At 52.4% G+C, this 16,151-nt stretch overlaps 1 protein-coding gene across 1 annotated transcript; it reads right to left on the bottom strand.

Moving 5' to 3' along the window:
- Positions 1–880: 880 nt before the first annotated feature.
- WDR77 (WD repeat domain 77) lies at positions 881–12,324 on the bottom strand. Its single transcript, XM_029069781.1, has 10 exons — positions 12,105–12,324; positions 9,434–9,619; positions 7,637–7,778; positions 7,179–7,228; positions 6,598–6,668; positions 5,741–5,795; positions 5,208–5,279; positions 4,896–5,004; positions 2,641–2,709; positions 881–2,036 (listed from the first exon to the last, which is right to left on the bottom strand). Exons 1-10 carry the CDS (start codon positions 12,265–12,267, stop codon positions 1,871–1,873), a joined length of 1,083 nt encoding a protein of 360 aa, XP_028925614.1. The 5' UTR covers positions 12,268–12,324; the 3' UTR covers positions 881–1,870.
- Between the last annotated feature and the right edge of the window lie 3,827 nt (positions 12,325–16,151).

The raw sequence follows: 16,151 nt of genomic DNA, 5'->3' as shown, positions 1-16,151 counted from the left end.
CTGCCTTGGGCAAGTCACTTACTCTGCCCCTCAGTTACCTCATCAGTAAAATGGGGATGAGATACTTGTTCTCCCTCCGATTTAGATTGTGAGCCCCATGTGGGACAGGGACTGTCTGACCTGATTAACTTGTAGCTACCTTAGCGCTTAGAATAGTGCTTGACATCTATCAAGTGCTTAAATACCATTTTGAAAAAAAACCAAAACAAAACCAAAAAACCCTTTGAAACTTCTAAATGACCCTGAGACTAATGCAGTGGGATAGGAGGGGAATTCTGGCCTCCTGCTGGAGAAGTCAGAGAGAACCTGCTCTATCCCTCTGCCCTTTGGCTGGGGAAGCCTGGATTCAAACTTCAGGGAAATTCTGATTTCACAAGTGTTAGTGGTGTTATCTATTCAAACTATCACATAATTCCTTTCGGCTGGACCCTATCGGGGTCAGGCAAATAAACCAGGTCCCAGCTGGGTGTTGTTAAGCTGGCCAGGGACTTGGTTCAAACCAGTTTCCACTGTTCCCTAGTGAAGAACTTCAGCCCCACCTAAAGGGCTAAACTGAAAGTCTTTCATTCCTCACATCCCCTTTCCTGGGTAGATCTGGGTGAGCTCAGACTCCAGTCCATGAAACAGCAACAGCCTTTCACAGCCGCCACCTCCTGAGTTCGGGCCTTTCCTGTCCCCTTTCTTTGTAGTTTGGGTCTATTTCACCCCCCAACCCCCACTGCTGCTCCATCCTGGACATCTTTCGCTTGTAGAGTTGAGCACAAAAGGGTAAGAACATACCTGGGTGACAGGCGAGAACACTCCCCTCCCCCCCCGCCCCCCGCAGGCGTGCTTTACCCCATATCCCCCTGCCCCACAGGACACAAAAAACTCAAGGAACTCTTCAACTGGGGGAGGGGAGGAGGGACCCCCTCCTCAACCCCCCAAAAAGAGCAAGCACTTTATTTCAATAAACACAACTTTGGATTCTCCATTAGCAGTCTCTGCCAAGTCTTATCAATAACCCCAGCTCAGTCAGGTCATCGAGCCCAGGGGCCACGGAGAGAGTTTTGACTGGCTCAGCTTCTGGGAAGCGGCAAGGGGCAGAGGGGTTAAAGCTCCCGCACTCAAGTGACAAAGCCCCCTTGAGGAGATTGCCCCAGACTTCTGGGGAAGAGACTGCAACAGGGCGTGGTTGAGTCTCCCCAGGAGTCTCTGCCAAAGAGTCTGTCTGGATCTGCTTTTTATTTTTATTAATCAAAACTCCCTCCTAAGAACACAAGCCTGATCCAACACAGACGGCAAACCAGAAATGTCTGAGGAAACATCCAGCTTCACAGTTGATGGGGGATTAGTCCGCCCCGTCTCCTCTCCCCATTGCCTGGAGCTTGGACTTGGGCCTAAAAGTATCAGGGGCTCCCCCGTCTCCCCTTCTCCATTTGCTTGGTTGTCTTAACTGCTGGTTCCTGGGAAGTAACAGATGGACCTTGACCCAATTCAAAGTAACACTGGGTATGAGAGCAGGAAGGGGGAGAGGCTCCCAGCACCAGACTCTTAAAGGTGGAGGGGGGGGGAGAACTTCCCTGTTGGAGGACCGGACTGGACCAGAAGGGAAGAGGGGAAGGAGAGCCAATGTCCCGGCGGGCTCCCCGGCTCTGTCCAGCTCCCCATGGGGGCGGCCGCCAGGGACTCCCAACTCCAGCATCACCTGAGCCTCATCCTTCCGTTTCTGGGATGCTGCTAGATCTCTTGGTTGGAGAGGGTCTTTTTGGGTCTCGTTCTGGTCGGTCGGACTCCGGCGAGAGAGAAAACAAGAGATGAAAATAAAGCAAACTGGCCCTCTCCCTCTGCTCATGGGGGATCCAGGAGTCCAGGGCCTCTACCTGACTGGCTACTCGCTAATGCTGTTGGCCTCAGGAACGGGGCGTGGGGTTGGGTCCAGAGGCACGGTGTGGTGGATGACCCTATGGTCCCAGCCGACTGTAGTGAGCAGGTTGGGATTCAGGGGGGACCAGGTGGCATCTCGCACAAAGTCCCTGTGTGCGTGGCTTCTGAACCTGGAAGGGAGAAGAGAGATCGGCATGTGTGTGTGGCGGGGGGGGAGGGATGTGGCACCCGTGGAACTTGAGAAGCAGTGCAGCCTAGAAGGTAAGAATATGGGCCTGGGTTCTAATCCCAGCTCTGCCTCTTTTCTGCTCTGTGACCTTGGCCAAGTCACTTCACTTTGCCTCAGCTTCCTCATCTGTTAAACGCCAATTAAGAATGTGAGCTCCATGCAGGACACGGACAGTGTCCAACCTTAGTTTGAATCTACCCCAGCGGCTGATACAGTGCCTGGCACATATCAAGAGCTTAACACAAAAATTAATAAATGAATAAACACAAAAAGAAAATAAAAATTTCCACACAGCTAAGGCATCAGTTGCTCACACCCCTAAGCACCAGACTGGGTCATTACAGGAAGTTCAGGAGAGAACTGTTCTCAGCCTCTGCAAACCCCACCCTTCTCCCACCTCATTCCTCAGCTATACAAAGCCCTGAGGAGTTTGCGCTCTTTCTGTTTGGAAAAGTACAAACCCAGTCTCCATCGTGCCCATCAATCTGCCCACCCATCCATCCCCTCCAAGAGCTTCTAACACCACCCATTTGGGCAACACTTACGCTACTGAGAGGCTGGGGTCCAGGACAGCTACCGAACAGTCTTCGCTGACAGAGGCGAGAAAGGGAGAGCTGAAGCGGGAAGGAGAGAGATCAAAGCTGTTCAGTAGAGGCTTACAAAGATCAGGAAGAAACCCTGTTCTCCCCTCTTCCATTCCCCACCCTTCCCAACCACTCCCCACCCGTGTCCGGCAGATCAACACAGCTGCAGACAGAGAAGACCCTGTATAAGTAAATCCAGACCATTTCCTTGGCAGGAAAATTGCTGCCTAAAGTCGACAGTTGGAAGAGGGGGGAGGGAAACAAGGAAGGATGGAAGAGATCAGCCTGGGTCTTCCCTGAGGCCCCAGCAGGAAGGGGGCCAGGACACCTGGAAGGCATTGTTTCCGTAGAGTCAATCCGCGACCCTTTGACTCCGCACAGGGAATTGCCCAGTGGAGAGTCACAAGCACTTGAGCTTTCCAGTTCAGGGCTGGGAGCACGTGCAGCACTGTGGGTTTGGGTTGCTTCCAGTGTCCGGGCTCTAACCACAAGACTAAGAAACCTAGGGCTCCTTGGAATTTTAAATTGGAAGCTGGCAATGCGGGGAGGGGAAAAGGGGGGCAGGAGGAATAGGATGACGGAAGCTCTCTGTGGGCAGGAAACTTCCCAAGAGTCTAATACAGTACACTGCACAAGTGGGTGTTCAACAAATACTTCTACTGCTACTATATGAGGACCTTTGCTCCAGTTCCCGTACAGCCTCATTTTGGATTAGGATCAAGCAAAATTATGCTCTGTACTACATATCTCCCAAATCAATCAGATTTATTAAGTGCTTCTAACTTGTGGAGCACGGTACGCTCTCAGTCCTGCCGTAACACGTTTCCAGCAAAAAGTGTGGTTTGAAGGTTGGTGATGATGAAGATGATGGTATTTGGAGAAGTGCTTACTATGTGCCAAGCACTGTTCTAAGCGCTGGGGTAATAATAATAATGATGGTATTTGTTAAGCGCTTACCATGTGCCACGCACTGTTCTAAGCACTGGGGTAGATACAAGATAATCAGGTTGTCCCACATGGGGCTCGCAGTCTTAATCCTCATTTTACAGATGAGGTCACTGAGGCAGAGAAGTGAAGTGGTTTGCCCTGGGTCACACAGCAGACATGTGGAGAGGACTAGAACCCACATCCTCTGACTCCCAAGACTGTGCTCTTTCCTCTAAGCCACGCTGCTTAGGGAAAGTTCATCTGACAACGCAAGCCTTCTTCGCTATGACAGTCAACCTCCGAGGGTGAAACAGCTTGCGTGGGTGAGTGTGTAAAACAGCACAATTTTTTCTCAAGACTGCAACTCCCGCATTACAGGGGAACGTGAGAAGTAGCGTGTCCTAGTGGATAGAGCATGGGCCTGGAAGTCAGAGGACCTGGGTTCTAGACCCAGCCCTGCCACTTAGCTGCTGGGTGACCTTGGGCAAGTCACTTCACTTCTCTGTGCCTCAGTTACCTCATCAGTAAAATAGGGATTAAGACTGTGGGCCCCACGTGGGACATGGACTGTGTCCAATCTTATTAGCTTATATCTACCTGAGTGCTTGGTACAGTGCTTGACACATTTTAGGCACTTAAATACCATAAAAAAATCGCAACCCCCATGTTATAGAGTAACAGCAATTTCTAGGTACCGTGACGAATCCATGGACAGATTCAGCCACAGGTCCTGGACCCCGGGGAAAAGTCAATAATCATGAATCAGAACCAGGAAAAAAAAGGAAAATTCCACAAATGAACAGCCTATGAATGATAACAGTTTCAGTCTATCTGATGCAATCTCACTGTTTATCGGCCGTTGCTTCCCTGTCTCACTTCCCTTCTTTTTCAATCAGTCAATCATATTTATTGAGTGCTTACTGTGTGCAGAGCACTATACTGAATGCTTGGGAGAGTACAATATAGCAGAATTGGTAGACACGTTCCCTGCCCATAACAAGCTTACCGCCTAGAGGGGGAGACAGACTTAAATATAAATTACAGATATGTACAGAAGTGCTGTGGGGCTGAGGGAGGGGTGAATAAAGGGATGCAACAGGACCCCACACCTTCAAGAACTAAGGAACTGAGAAATTTGGTTTGATCAGAATCTCAGGCCCAGCGGCCAGACCTCCTGAGCTGCAGCAGGAAACCCCCTACCCCCGTCTCAAAAAGGTGGAGAAGGGAGCAGCTTCAAGGGCGGGATGGGGCGGGAGGAGAGCTGAGGTGAGGAGGTAAGGGAGTGGTACCTGTGTGAGGAGAAGACCAGCCTTGTGACGCTCTGGGAGTGCACTGTCGAGGTCAGGGTGGAGCCGCGGCTCTTCGTGTCCACCAGGGAGACGGTACCATTTTCATCGCCTGCAGGAAGGGCAGTCAGGAGGCAAGAGCCACGATCCTGGCCGCCGGACACCCAAATGGGCGGCACACAATCCTTCCCTCCGGGTCGCTCCCATTCTCTGGCCACCGGACACCCAAAGGGTCACACGATCTCTCCCTCCGGGTCGCTCCCCCCTCCCCTCTCCCCACCGGCTGGGACGGGATCCGACATCAAAAGTCCTTACCAAAAACAAAAGAGTCGCTCTGCTCAGGGTGCCAGGCCAGGGAAGTAGGAAGGACACCAGGGGCCCCACAGCCTGCAGAGAGGGGAGGAAGAAGATCTGAACTGAGGACAATGGCCGGGCGAGGGACAGAGACTGGGCCAGGAAAGAGCCAGAACTTAACCCCTGGGGCACCTGATCCACACCCACAGGATCTCAGGCAACAAGTGAGATTCAGGCTCTCTCATTGAGAGAAGGGCCCTGGACCACCCACCCAGGACTTCTCCTGCTCCAGAAATCACCATCAAGGAGAGAGCAGAGGGGACCCCTGAGCTGGCTTGGGAAGTCAAACCTTAGGACAGGGAACCTGGGAGAGGGTGACGAATAAACAGTAGAGTAAGAGGGAAGGAGGTGAAAGAGAGATACTCCTCCCCTGGAGGGACAAGGTCGGTGCCTAAGTCCCAGTCTTTCACACTTGGTTCAGTGCTCTGCATACAGTAAGCATTTAATAAATACTACTACTAATTCCTGCCCCCTTCCCGCCCCACCGGACTCACTGAGCCGAGCCGCAGGCTTCGAACACCGGGTATCCCACAGTAAGATCCTGTTGTCCTGAAAGGAAAAGAATTAAGACCCGACCTCTTACTCGCGCCCTCCCGTCAGTCTGGAACTCCCTCCTCTTCCATATCCGGCAGACCACAGTTCTCCCCGCTCCAAAGCTCTTCTGAAGTCACATCTCCTCTACAAAGCATTCCCTGATTTATTTCTAGATTTCGCTACTTGATATTCCCACAACTTGCCACTTGGGTATTTAAGGTCTTACAATCCCCGGTTGCATTAACGTACATATCTTTACATTCTATTATTTCCTCCTATGTGTTATTTTGGTGTCTGTCTCTCCTAACAGACTGTAAGCTCCTTGAGTGCAGGGATCGTGGCTACTAATTTTGCTGGACTCTCCCAGGTGCACAATATCATGTTCTGCACACAGAGAAGCAGCACTGCCTAGTGGAAAGACCACACGCCTGGGAGTCAGGGGACTCAGGTTCCAATTTCGGCTCGGCCGCTTGACTGCTGTCACCCTGGCCAAGTCACTTAACTTCTCCGTGCCCTCAGCTGTAAAATGGGGATTAAATCCTACTCCCTCATACCTGGACTGGGACTTCCACGTGGGACAGGGACTGTGTCCACCCTGTATCGACCCCCAGCACTTAGTACAGTGCTTGACAAGCACTATTCTGGTTGTTACAGCAGACGTTCAACAAAGACTACTGACCGACGGATTGACCGAGGAGCTTCGGGCCTCCGCCACTGGCTTTAGTTTCAATTTCTCCTCGAGTCTGAGGAGCAGGGCCTACTCTAGGATACGGAGGTGGGGGTCAGGAACGGTTGGGGCGGTGGGGGGGCCGCTCACCTCACTGCACGACAGAAACACAGCATCCTGGTGGGGAGAAGCGGCTACACACGTCACCTGGCCGGAGTGCGCTACACAGAATACAGATAACAGAGGGGGCCAGGGCATGTGGACGCTCAAGCCCGGCATTAAGCAAAAGGCCTTCTTGGCCTCCAAATGGGGCTGAAACCCCCAGGGTGGCTCTGGGTGGAAACAGGGTCTGGGGGGCGGGGCGAGCTGTGGCAATTTAGGCAAGGTCTCCCAAGGCTGACAGAACCTACAGCAGCTGTGGAGCCTCTTTTCTTGTGGATCTTTAAGGAAAGCAAGAGCAGCAATCTGCCTAGGTACAGTTCTAACCCAAGGCAAGGGGATAGACTGGTTGATCTCTTAAATCCCTTTCACCTTAGGTTTTCTAATGTGGCTGTGAGTTAAGAAGGGAAGAGCCATCTTAGCCACTGGGTGGAGACCCTCCCCTAGTAGGCAGGGTCCCATTGCCCAAAACTGGCCCAGGGAAAAGATGGACAAAGAGAATGGGTGAGGTAGGGAGAGGGGGACCTTAAGGGGAGAAATGGGGAAAGAGGTTGCCAGGGGTGGGGTCTCACCTCGGTACGAGTTTAGTACCGTCTGTTGAGCCAAGTCCCAAACCTTCACACTGAAGAGCAAAGAGAAATCGAAGCACATTTAGTGTGATCCTCAGCCGGGGAGGCTGGGTTGGGACAGCAGTGTCAAACCTAATTGCGTTCTGATCGAGTTCAGAAACTCCTTCCAGCCCCCCGCCTCCATTTTAGGGGTTTCAAGAGCCTGGAGAGGAAAAGGAGGCACCACGGCTGGAGCACTGCTGTAGCTTCTCTCTTGAAGACTTGGGGCCCGGGCTGCTGGGCCCAGCTCCCAGTAATCCCAGGACAACCTACATACCCAGATGGGAGCCCCACTCCCACTCTCCATCTGGATTTGTGAGGGTCTGGTGAGGGAGACCACAATTAAGGGGCTCCACGATGGCTGGGGAAAAGAGGGAAAGGAGGGAGAAAAAGGAAAGGCGAGCAGAGAGGGGCCGACTCACCAGAAGTCTTTGCTGCCACTGACCGCCTGCAGGCTGGGGGTGAGGGCACTGACGGATGTGACGATATCATCGTGCTCGTATTTACAGAACTTGCTGACAATAAGCGTCTCATTCTCGTCCAATTCCCACAGCTCCACTGCACCTGGGGGGCGGAAGAGCGGGGGCAAAGAGATTCAGGGGCCCGGTGGACCACCTTTGTGCATAAAAGCCAAACAAAAGGAAACCTTTGAGCTAATGGGGCACCAGGAGCCATATAAATTATGCTCTCCCACAGTGAGCACAATGTGATATCTCAGCTGTTCCTACACCAAAAGGGTCCTGGGTGCTCTACCTGTTGCTGACAGGTGCTCTGAAGGGTTGTCTTTGGCTAACTCTCCCTGGTGTTCCTCCCCATCTGCCAGCAGCAAGGGGCTCGATGCAGTGAGCTCCCTTTTAGTTTGTGAGTTTCCAAACAGACAGGGACTACATCTAATTCCACCTGTGCATTCTCTCCCAATGCTTAGTACAGTGCTCTGGACACAGTAAGTACTTATCACCTGTTACATGGCTTTGGGGTAGGTGGTGGGTATAGCATTTCAGAGTGTCTGCCAGACCCCTTAACCCGAGGCCCAGTCTGAGAGTCTCACTTAACTCCAAAAAGAACCAGATCATTCAATCAATCAGTGCATTAAGTGCTTGGGAGAGTATGATAAAACAGAATTAGCAGGTGCGTTCCCTTCCTGGAACAAGCTTGCAGTCTAGAGGGGGAGACACATTAATATGTGTAAATAATTTATAATACATAATTTAAGGACATGTATATAAGTGCTTTGGGGTTGGGGATGGGATGAATAGCAAACGTTCAAAGGTTACAGATTGAAGGGTTTAGATGATGCAGAAGAGAGAGTGAGTCAGGGAAAAGAGGGCTTAATTGGGAAAGGCCTCTTGGAGAAGATGTGAAGTGGTAGTCTGGCATACAGGGAGAGGGAGGGTGTACAAGGCTAGTGGGAGGATATGGGAAAGGAGTCTGTGGCAAAATGTGATTCTAGAGCCACAGGCCGCCAATCCCTGCTAAACAATCCCTCCAGGGGATTCCTTAGCCAAGGGGCCGCAGGAAGCAGAAAGCTGAGTTACATGAAGAGCAAAAGAGGTAGGTTGTTCTAGAATCTGCTTCTAGAGAGCAGGGGCTACTGGATGTTCTGAATGGCACCCACCTCAGTGTAAGTTCCATATTCATCTAAGCAGCCTTGCACACAGCCACTCACTTACAGGCTTGGAAAAGGAACTGGGTGTGCTAGGCTGGTGACCTGTTTGTAAGCCAAGTTCTTGGTGAGACACATCTATTTTAAGATGGGTCTTCATTTCACACCACTCCATTTCTCAGAATAAGGAACTAGGCAACTTACAACTACAAAATTCAGCCAAAAGCAAATTATGATTGGCGACATGGTAGAGGTGGAGAGGAGGAAAAGAATGAACCCTGAAGCAGGGGAATAGATAAGGTGACGTTTCAGGCCACCTCCTCAACAATCTATGGTATTTATTGAGCACTTGCTGTGTGCAGAGCACTGTACTAAACGCTTGGGAGAGTGCAATACAACGGAGTTGGTAGATGTGTTCCCTGCCCACAACGAGCTTAGAGTCTAGAGGATCTCATCACTCCAATCCTAAAGCAGGGCAACTGGCCAGAGGCTGCAACTCAGGTAGGTGGGGTGAGAATGTAGGGAAGCTGTAAGGATTCAAACTCAGGGTCAGATCCCAATCTAGATCCTCGGTCCATGTTTCCGGCTCCCCTTCCTGCTGGGGGCTACGACTCACCAGAATCGGAAGCCACCAAGATGCCTCTGTCAGCCACCCAAGTGAGGTCGGCCAGCCCGGCTTCAGTCTGGACACCGGCCGAGCAGAAGCCTTCGTTGGGGGCCGCGCAGGGATCTTTGAACACCCACAAGGAGCCGGTCCAACAGCGGCCGCTCAGGCTGGACGCCCCCAGGAGCAGGGTGCCATCTGCAAGGGGAGACCACATGGCCCGTCAGCTCCAGCACAGGGTAGGGACGGGTCTCTGGGAGTGACGAAGGGGGATCTGGAAAGCTAAGAGTTAGGGAGGGTTCTGGGAACCAGGAGGAGTTTGGGGTGAAAGGGAGTGGGGAAACTTGGAATGACCTCCTCACGGGGAGGCCAGTGGGTCTGGCGGTTCAGGTACACTAAATCTGGCAGGCAGAGTGGAGTGGGAAGTTTAGGGTGTCAGGGCTTGGGGAGGCAACCTGGGCCAATTTAGGCATAGGGTGGGATGACATGAAGTGTGGGAAAGGGAAATTTGGAGGTGGGAGGGTGGAATGCTGTTTGGTAGTCAGGGACACGGATGTATTTTAAGGAGAGATATGCTGGGAATTTGAGAGTCCGAGGCCTGAGGATCAGGAGTTTGCGTACCTTAGTGGAAAGAGCAAGGGCTCGGGAGTCAGAGGTCGTGGATTCTAATCCCGGCTCCGCCACCTGTCAACTGCGTGACTTTGGGCTAACTTCTCTGCCTCGGTTACCTCATCTGTAAACCGGGGATTAAGACTGTGAGCCCCACGTGGGACGACCTGGTTACCCTGTATGATGATGACGGTGTTCGTTAAGCGCTTACTATGTGCCAAGCACTGTTCTAAGCGCTGGGGGAGATCCAAGGTGATCAGGTTGTCCCATGTGGGGCTCCCAGTCTTAATCCCCATTTTTCCAGATGAGGTCATTGAGGCCCAGAGAAATGAAGTGACTTTCCCAAAGTCACAGAGCTGACAAGTGGCAGAGCGGGGATTAGAACCCACGATCTCTTACTCCTAAGCCTGGGCTCCTTCCTCTGAGCCACGCTGCTTCTCTACCATGGCGTTTAGAACAGTGCTTGACATCTAGTAAGCGCTGAATGAATTCATTCATTCAATCATATTTATCGAGCGCTTACTATGTGCAGAGCACTGTCCTAGGCACTTGGAATGTATAATTCGGCAACAGATACCATCACAAGTGCTTAGGGCAGTGCTCTGCACATAGTAAGCGCTCGATAAATACAATTGGATGAATGAACCATCCTTATTAATGTGACTAGCACTGTTGTAAGTGCTTGGGAGAGGTCCAGCAGAACTAGGAACCCCATCCCCGCCCGAGGGGCTTGGAGTATAGCAGGAGGACCTCACCTTTTGGACCGTGAGCCCGTTTTGGGCCTGGATTGTCTGTCTCAGTTGCCCCAACTGTACATTCCAAGCTTATAGTCCAGTGCTCTGCACACAGTAAGCGCTAGATAAATACGACCGAATGATCGCCTGCCCTCGAGAGGCTTGGAGTCTAGTGGGAGGGGCCCAACTTTTGGACCATGAGTCCGTTTGGGGCCTGGATGGTCTGTCTCAGTTGCCCCAACTGTCCTTTCCAAGCGCTTAGTCCAGTGCTGTGCACACAGTAAGCGCTCAATAAATACAACTGAATGATCGTCTGCCCTCGAGGGGCTTGGAGTTCAGTGGAAGGGGCCCAACCTTCGGACCGTGAGCCTGTTTGGGGCCTGGATAGTCTCTCTCTCTTGCCCCAACTGTCCATTCCAAGCTTATAAGTCCAGTGCTCTACACATAGTAAGCGCTCGATAAATACGACTGAATAATAATGTTGGTACTTGTTAAGCACTTACTATGTGCAGCGCACTGCTCTAAGCGCTGGGGTAGATACAGGGTCATCAGGTTGCCCCATGTGAGGCTCAGGCTTCATCCCTATTTACCAGATGAGGTCACTGAGGCCCAGAGAAGTGAAGTGACTGGCCCACAGTCGCCCAGCTGACAATTGGCAGAGCCGGGGTTCGAACCCATGACCTCTGGCTCCCAAGCCCGGGCTCTTGCCACTGAGCCACGTGATCTCCCGCCCTGGAGGGGCTTGGAGTCTAGCGGGAGGGGGCCAACCTTTGGACCGTGAGCCCCTTGTTGGGCCGGGACGGTCTCAGTTGCCCCAACTGTCCATGCCAAGCGCTTAGTCCAGTGCTGTGCACACAGTAAGTGCTCAATAAATACAACTGAATGATCGCCTGCCCTCGAGGGGCTTGGAGCCTAGCGGGAGGGGCCCAACTTTTGGACCTTGAGAAGCAGCGTGGCTCAGTGGCAAGAGCCCGGCCTTGGGAGTCACAAGTCATGGGTTCGTATCCCGACTCTGCCATTTGTCAGCTGGGTGACTGTGGGCAAGTCACTTCTCTGGGCCTCAGTTCCCTCATCTGGAAAATGGGGATGAAGACTGTGAGCCTCACGTGGGACCACCTGATGACCCTGGATCTCCCCCAGAACAGCGCTCTGCACACAGTAAGCGCTTACCAGATGCCAACCAACATTATCACCATGGTTGGGCCGGGACGGTCTGTCTCTGTTGCCCCAACTGTTGGGTCAGTGCGGTGCACACCGTAAGGGCTCAGTAAATACGACGGAATGAACGGATGGATGAAGATGAAGGGGGGGAGGGGGGGGAGTGTCAGAGTCCGGCTCACCGGGCCGGTAGCGGGCCGCCTCCAGCTGCCGCTCCATGCAGGCGGGGGCGTTGGGCGGCAGGTTCCAGTCGGGAGCGGCGTTGGGAGGAGGAGGAGGAGGAGGAGGAGGAGGAGGAAGAGGAGGCGGAGGAAGGACCGGCGGCGGCGGAGGCTCCTTGCGCATCTCGACCGCCTTTCCCGCTGCTCGCTCCCCTTCCCGCTCCCCACGTGCGCCTGCCGCCGGCCCCGCCCACCTCTCGCGAGATGTCCCGCTGCCCAACGGTCACTGCCTCTTCTCGCGAGATGTCCCCCCCCGCCCGCCATCTTGTCTTTTCGCCCTCCTCCTCATTCATTCATCCATCCATCCATCCATCCATCCATCCATCCATCCATCCATCCATCCATCCATCCATCCATCCATCCATCCATCCATCCATCCATCCATCCATCCATCCATCCATCCATCCATCCATCCATCCATCCATCCAATAGTATTTATTGAGCACTTACTAAGTGCAGAGCACTGTACTAAGCGCTTGGGATGAACAAGTCGGCAACAGATAGAGACAGTCCCTGCCCTTTGACGGGCTTACGGTCTAATCGGGGGAGACGGACAGACAAGAACGATGGCAATAAATAGAGTCGAGGGGAAGAACATCTCGTAAAAACAATGGCGACTAAATAGAATTGAGGCGATGTACATTTCATTAACAAAATAAATAGGGTAATGGAAATATATACAGTTGAGCGGACGAGTACAGTGCTGTGGGGAGGGGAAGGGAGAGGGGGAGGAGCAGAGGGAAAGGGGGAAAAGAGGGTTTAGCTGCGGAGAGGTGAAGGGGGGTGGTAGAGGGAGTAGAGGGAGAAGGGGAGCTCAGTCTGGGAAGGCCTCTTGGAGGAGGTGAGTTTTAAGTAGGGTTTTGAAGAGGGGAAGAGAATCAGTTTGGCGGAGGTGAGGAGGGAGGGCGTTCCGGGAGCGCGGGAGGACGTGGCCCGGGGGTCGACGGCGGGATGGGCGAGACCGAGGGACGGTGAGGAGGTGGGCGGCGGAGGAGCGGAGCGTGCGGGGTGGGCGGTAGAAAGAGAGAAGGGAGGAGAGGTAGGAAGGGGCAAGGTGACGTAGAGCCTTGAAGCCTAGAGTGAGGAGTTTTTGTTTGGAGCGGAGGTTGATAGGCAACCACCGGAGTTGTTTAAGAAGGGGAGTGATATGCCCAGATTGTTTCTGCGGGAAGATGAGCCGGGCAGCGGAGTGAAGAATAGACTGGAGCGGGGCGAGAGAGGAGGAAGGGAGATCAGAGAGAAGGCCGACACGGTAGTCTAGCCGGGATATAACGAGAGCCCGTAGCAGTAAGGTAGCCATTTGGGTGGAGAGGAAAGGGCAGATCTTAGTGATATTGTAAAGGTGAAACCGGCAGGTCTCAGTAACGGATAGGATGTGTGGGGTGAACGAGAGAGACGAGTCAAGGATGACACCGAGATCACGGGCCCAAGAGACGGGAAGGATGGTCGTGCCATCCACGGTGATAGGGAAGTCTGGGAGAGGACCGGGTTTGGGAGGGAAAATGAGGAGCTCAGTCTTGCTCACGTTGAGTTTTAGGTGGCGGGCCGACATCCAGTTGGCGACGTCCCGGAGGCGGGAGGAGATGTGAGCCTGAAGGGAGGGGGAGAGGACAGGGGCGGAGATGTAGATCTGCGTGTCATCTGCGTAGAGATGGTAGTCAAAGCCGTGAGAGCGAATGAGTTCACCGAGGGAGTGAGTGTAAATGGAGAACAGAAGAGGGCCAAGAACTGACCCTTGAGGAACTCCAACAGTTAAAGGATGGGAGGGGGAGGAGGCGCCCGCGAAGGAGACCGAGAATGACCGGCCAGAGAGGTAAGAAGAGAACCAGGAGAGGACGGAGTCCGTGAAGCCAAGGCGAGATAAGGTATGGAGGAGGAGGGGATGGTCGACAGTGTCAAAGGCAGCAGAGAGGTCAAGGAGGATCAGAATGGAGTAGGAGCCATTGGATTTGGCAAGAAGGAGGTCATGGGTTACCTTAGAGAGAGCAGTCCATCCATCCATCCATCCAATAGGATTTATAATGATGTTGGTATTTGTTAAGCGCTTACTCTGTGCAGAGCACTGTTCTAAGCAGTTACCTCATCTGTAAAATGGGGATGAAGACTGTGAGCCCCACGTGGGACCACCTGATTCCCCCATGTCTACCCCAGCACTTAGAACAGTGCTCTGCCCATAGTAAGCGCTTAGCAAATACCAACATTATTATTCTAAGCACTGGGGGAGATACAGGGTCATCAGGTGGTCCCACGTGAGGCTCACGATTAATGCCCATTTTCCAGTTAATAACAATTGTTGGTATTTGTTAAGCGCTTACTATGGGCGGAGCACTGTTCTAAGCACTGGGGGAGATACAGGGTCATCAGGTGGTCCCACGTGGGGCTCACAGACTTCATCCCCATTTTACAGATGATAATAATAATGTTGGTATTTTTTAAGCGCTTACTATGTGCAGAGAACTGTTCTAAGCGCTGGGGGAGATACAGGGTCATCAGGTGGTCCCACGTGAGGCTCACAGTTAATCCCCATTTTCCAGATGAGGTCACTGAGGCCCAAAGAAGTGAAGTGACTTGCCCACAGTCACCCAGCTGACAAGTGGCAGAGCTGGGATTCAATTCCATGACCTCTGACTCCCAAGCCCGAGCTCTTTCCACTGGTCACAGATGAGGTCACTGAGGCCCAGAGAAGTGAAGTGACTTGGAACTTGGTACTAAGTGCTTGGAATGGACAATTTGGTAACAGACAAAGATGGGTTTACAGTCTAATTGGGGGAGACGGACAAAAACAAGACAACTTAATTGCAATAAATAGAATCAAGGGGCTGTACACCTCATTAACAAAATAAATAGGGTAATAAAAATATATTAGCCTCCCTGCTGACCTCCCTGCCTCCTGTCTCTACTTCATTCTACTGCCCAGATCATTTTTCTACAGAAACGTTCAGTTCATGTTTCCCCCGCTCCTCAGGATCAGGTTGTCCCAGTGGGGCTCACAGTCTTAGTCCCCATTTTACAGATGAGGTAACTGAGGCACGGAGAAGTCAAACGACTTGCCCAAAGTCACAGAGCTGATGTGGCAGAGACAGGATTCGAACCCATGGCCTCTGACTCCCAAGCCTGGGCTCTTTCCACTGAGCCACGTTACTTTCTTCTCAGGAAACTCCAGTAGTTACCCATCCACCTTCAAGTCAAACAAAAACTCCTCACCGTTGGCCAGCATTATTATTAGTAGTAGTATTATTTAAAGTACTCAGTCACCATGTTGGTATTTGCTAAGTGCTTACTCTGTACAGAGCACTGTTCTAAGCACTTGGGTAGATCCAGGGTCATCAAGTGGTCCCACGTGGGGCTCACAGTTAATCCCCATTTGACAGATGAGGTCACTGAGGCCTAGAGAAGTGAAGTGACTTGCCCACAGTCATTCATTCATTCAATAGTATTTATTGAGCGCTTACTATGTGCAGAGCACTGTACTAAGCGCTTGGAATGGACAAATCGGCAACAGATACAGTCCCTGCCCTTTGACGGGTTTACAGTCTAATCGGGGGAGACAGAGAGACAAGAACAATGGCAATAAATAGAGTCAAGGGGAAGAACAACTCATTAAACCAGTAGCAAATAAATAGAATCAGGGTGATGTACATCTCATTAAACAAAATAAATAGGGTGATGAGGATATTTACAGGTGAGCGGAGGAGTACAGTGCTGAGGGGATGGGAAGGGAGAGGGGGAGGAGCAGAGGGAGAGGGGGGAGAAGAGGGTTTAGCTGCGGAGAGGTGAAGGGGCGGGTAGAGGGAGCAGAGGGAAAAGGGGGAGCTCAGTCTGGGAAGGCCTCTTGGAGGAGGTGAGCTTTAAGTAGGGATTTGAAAAGGGGAAGAGAATGAGTGAGGGCATTCCAGGACCGCGGAAGGACAGCTGACAAGGGGCAGAGGTGGGATTCGAACCCGTGCCCTCTGACTCCCAAGCCCGGGCTCTTCCCACTGAACCACGCTGCTTCTCCTTAACTCCCCC

The sequence above is a fragment of the Ornithorhynchus anatinus genome, chromosome 7 (genome assembly GCF_004115215.2).
Source record: "Ornithorhynchus anatinus isolate Pmale09 chromosome 7, mOrnAna1.pri.v4, whole genome shotgun sequence".
NCBI classification, from domain to species: Eukaryota; Metazoa; Chordata; class Mammalia; order Monotremata; family Ornithorhynchidae; genus Ornithorhynchus; species Ornithorhynchus anatinus.
Note: the sequence above shows the minus strand (reverse complement) of the source record. Positions and strands in the feature narration are given on the sequence as shown.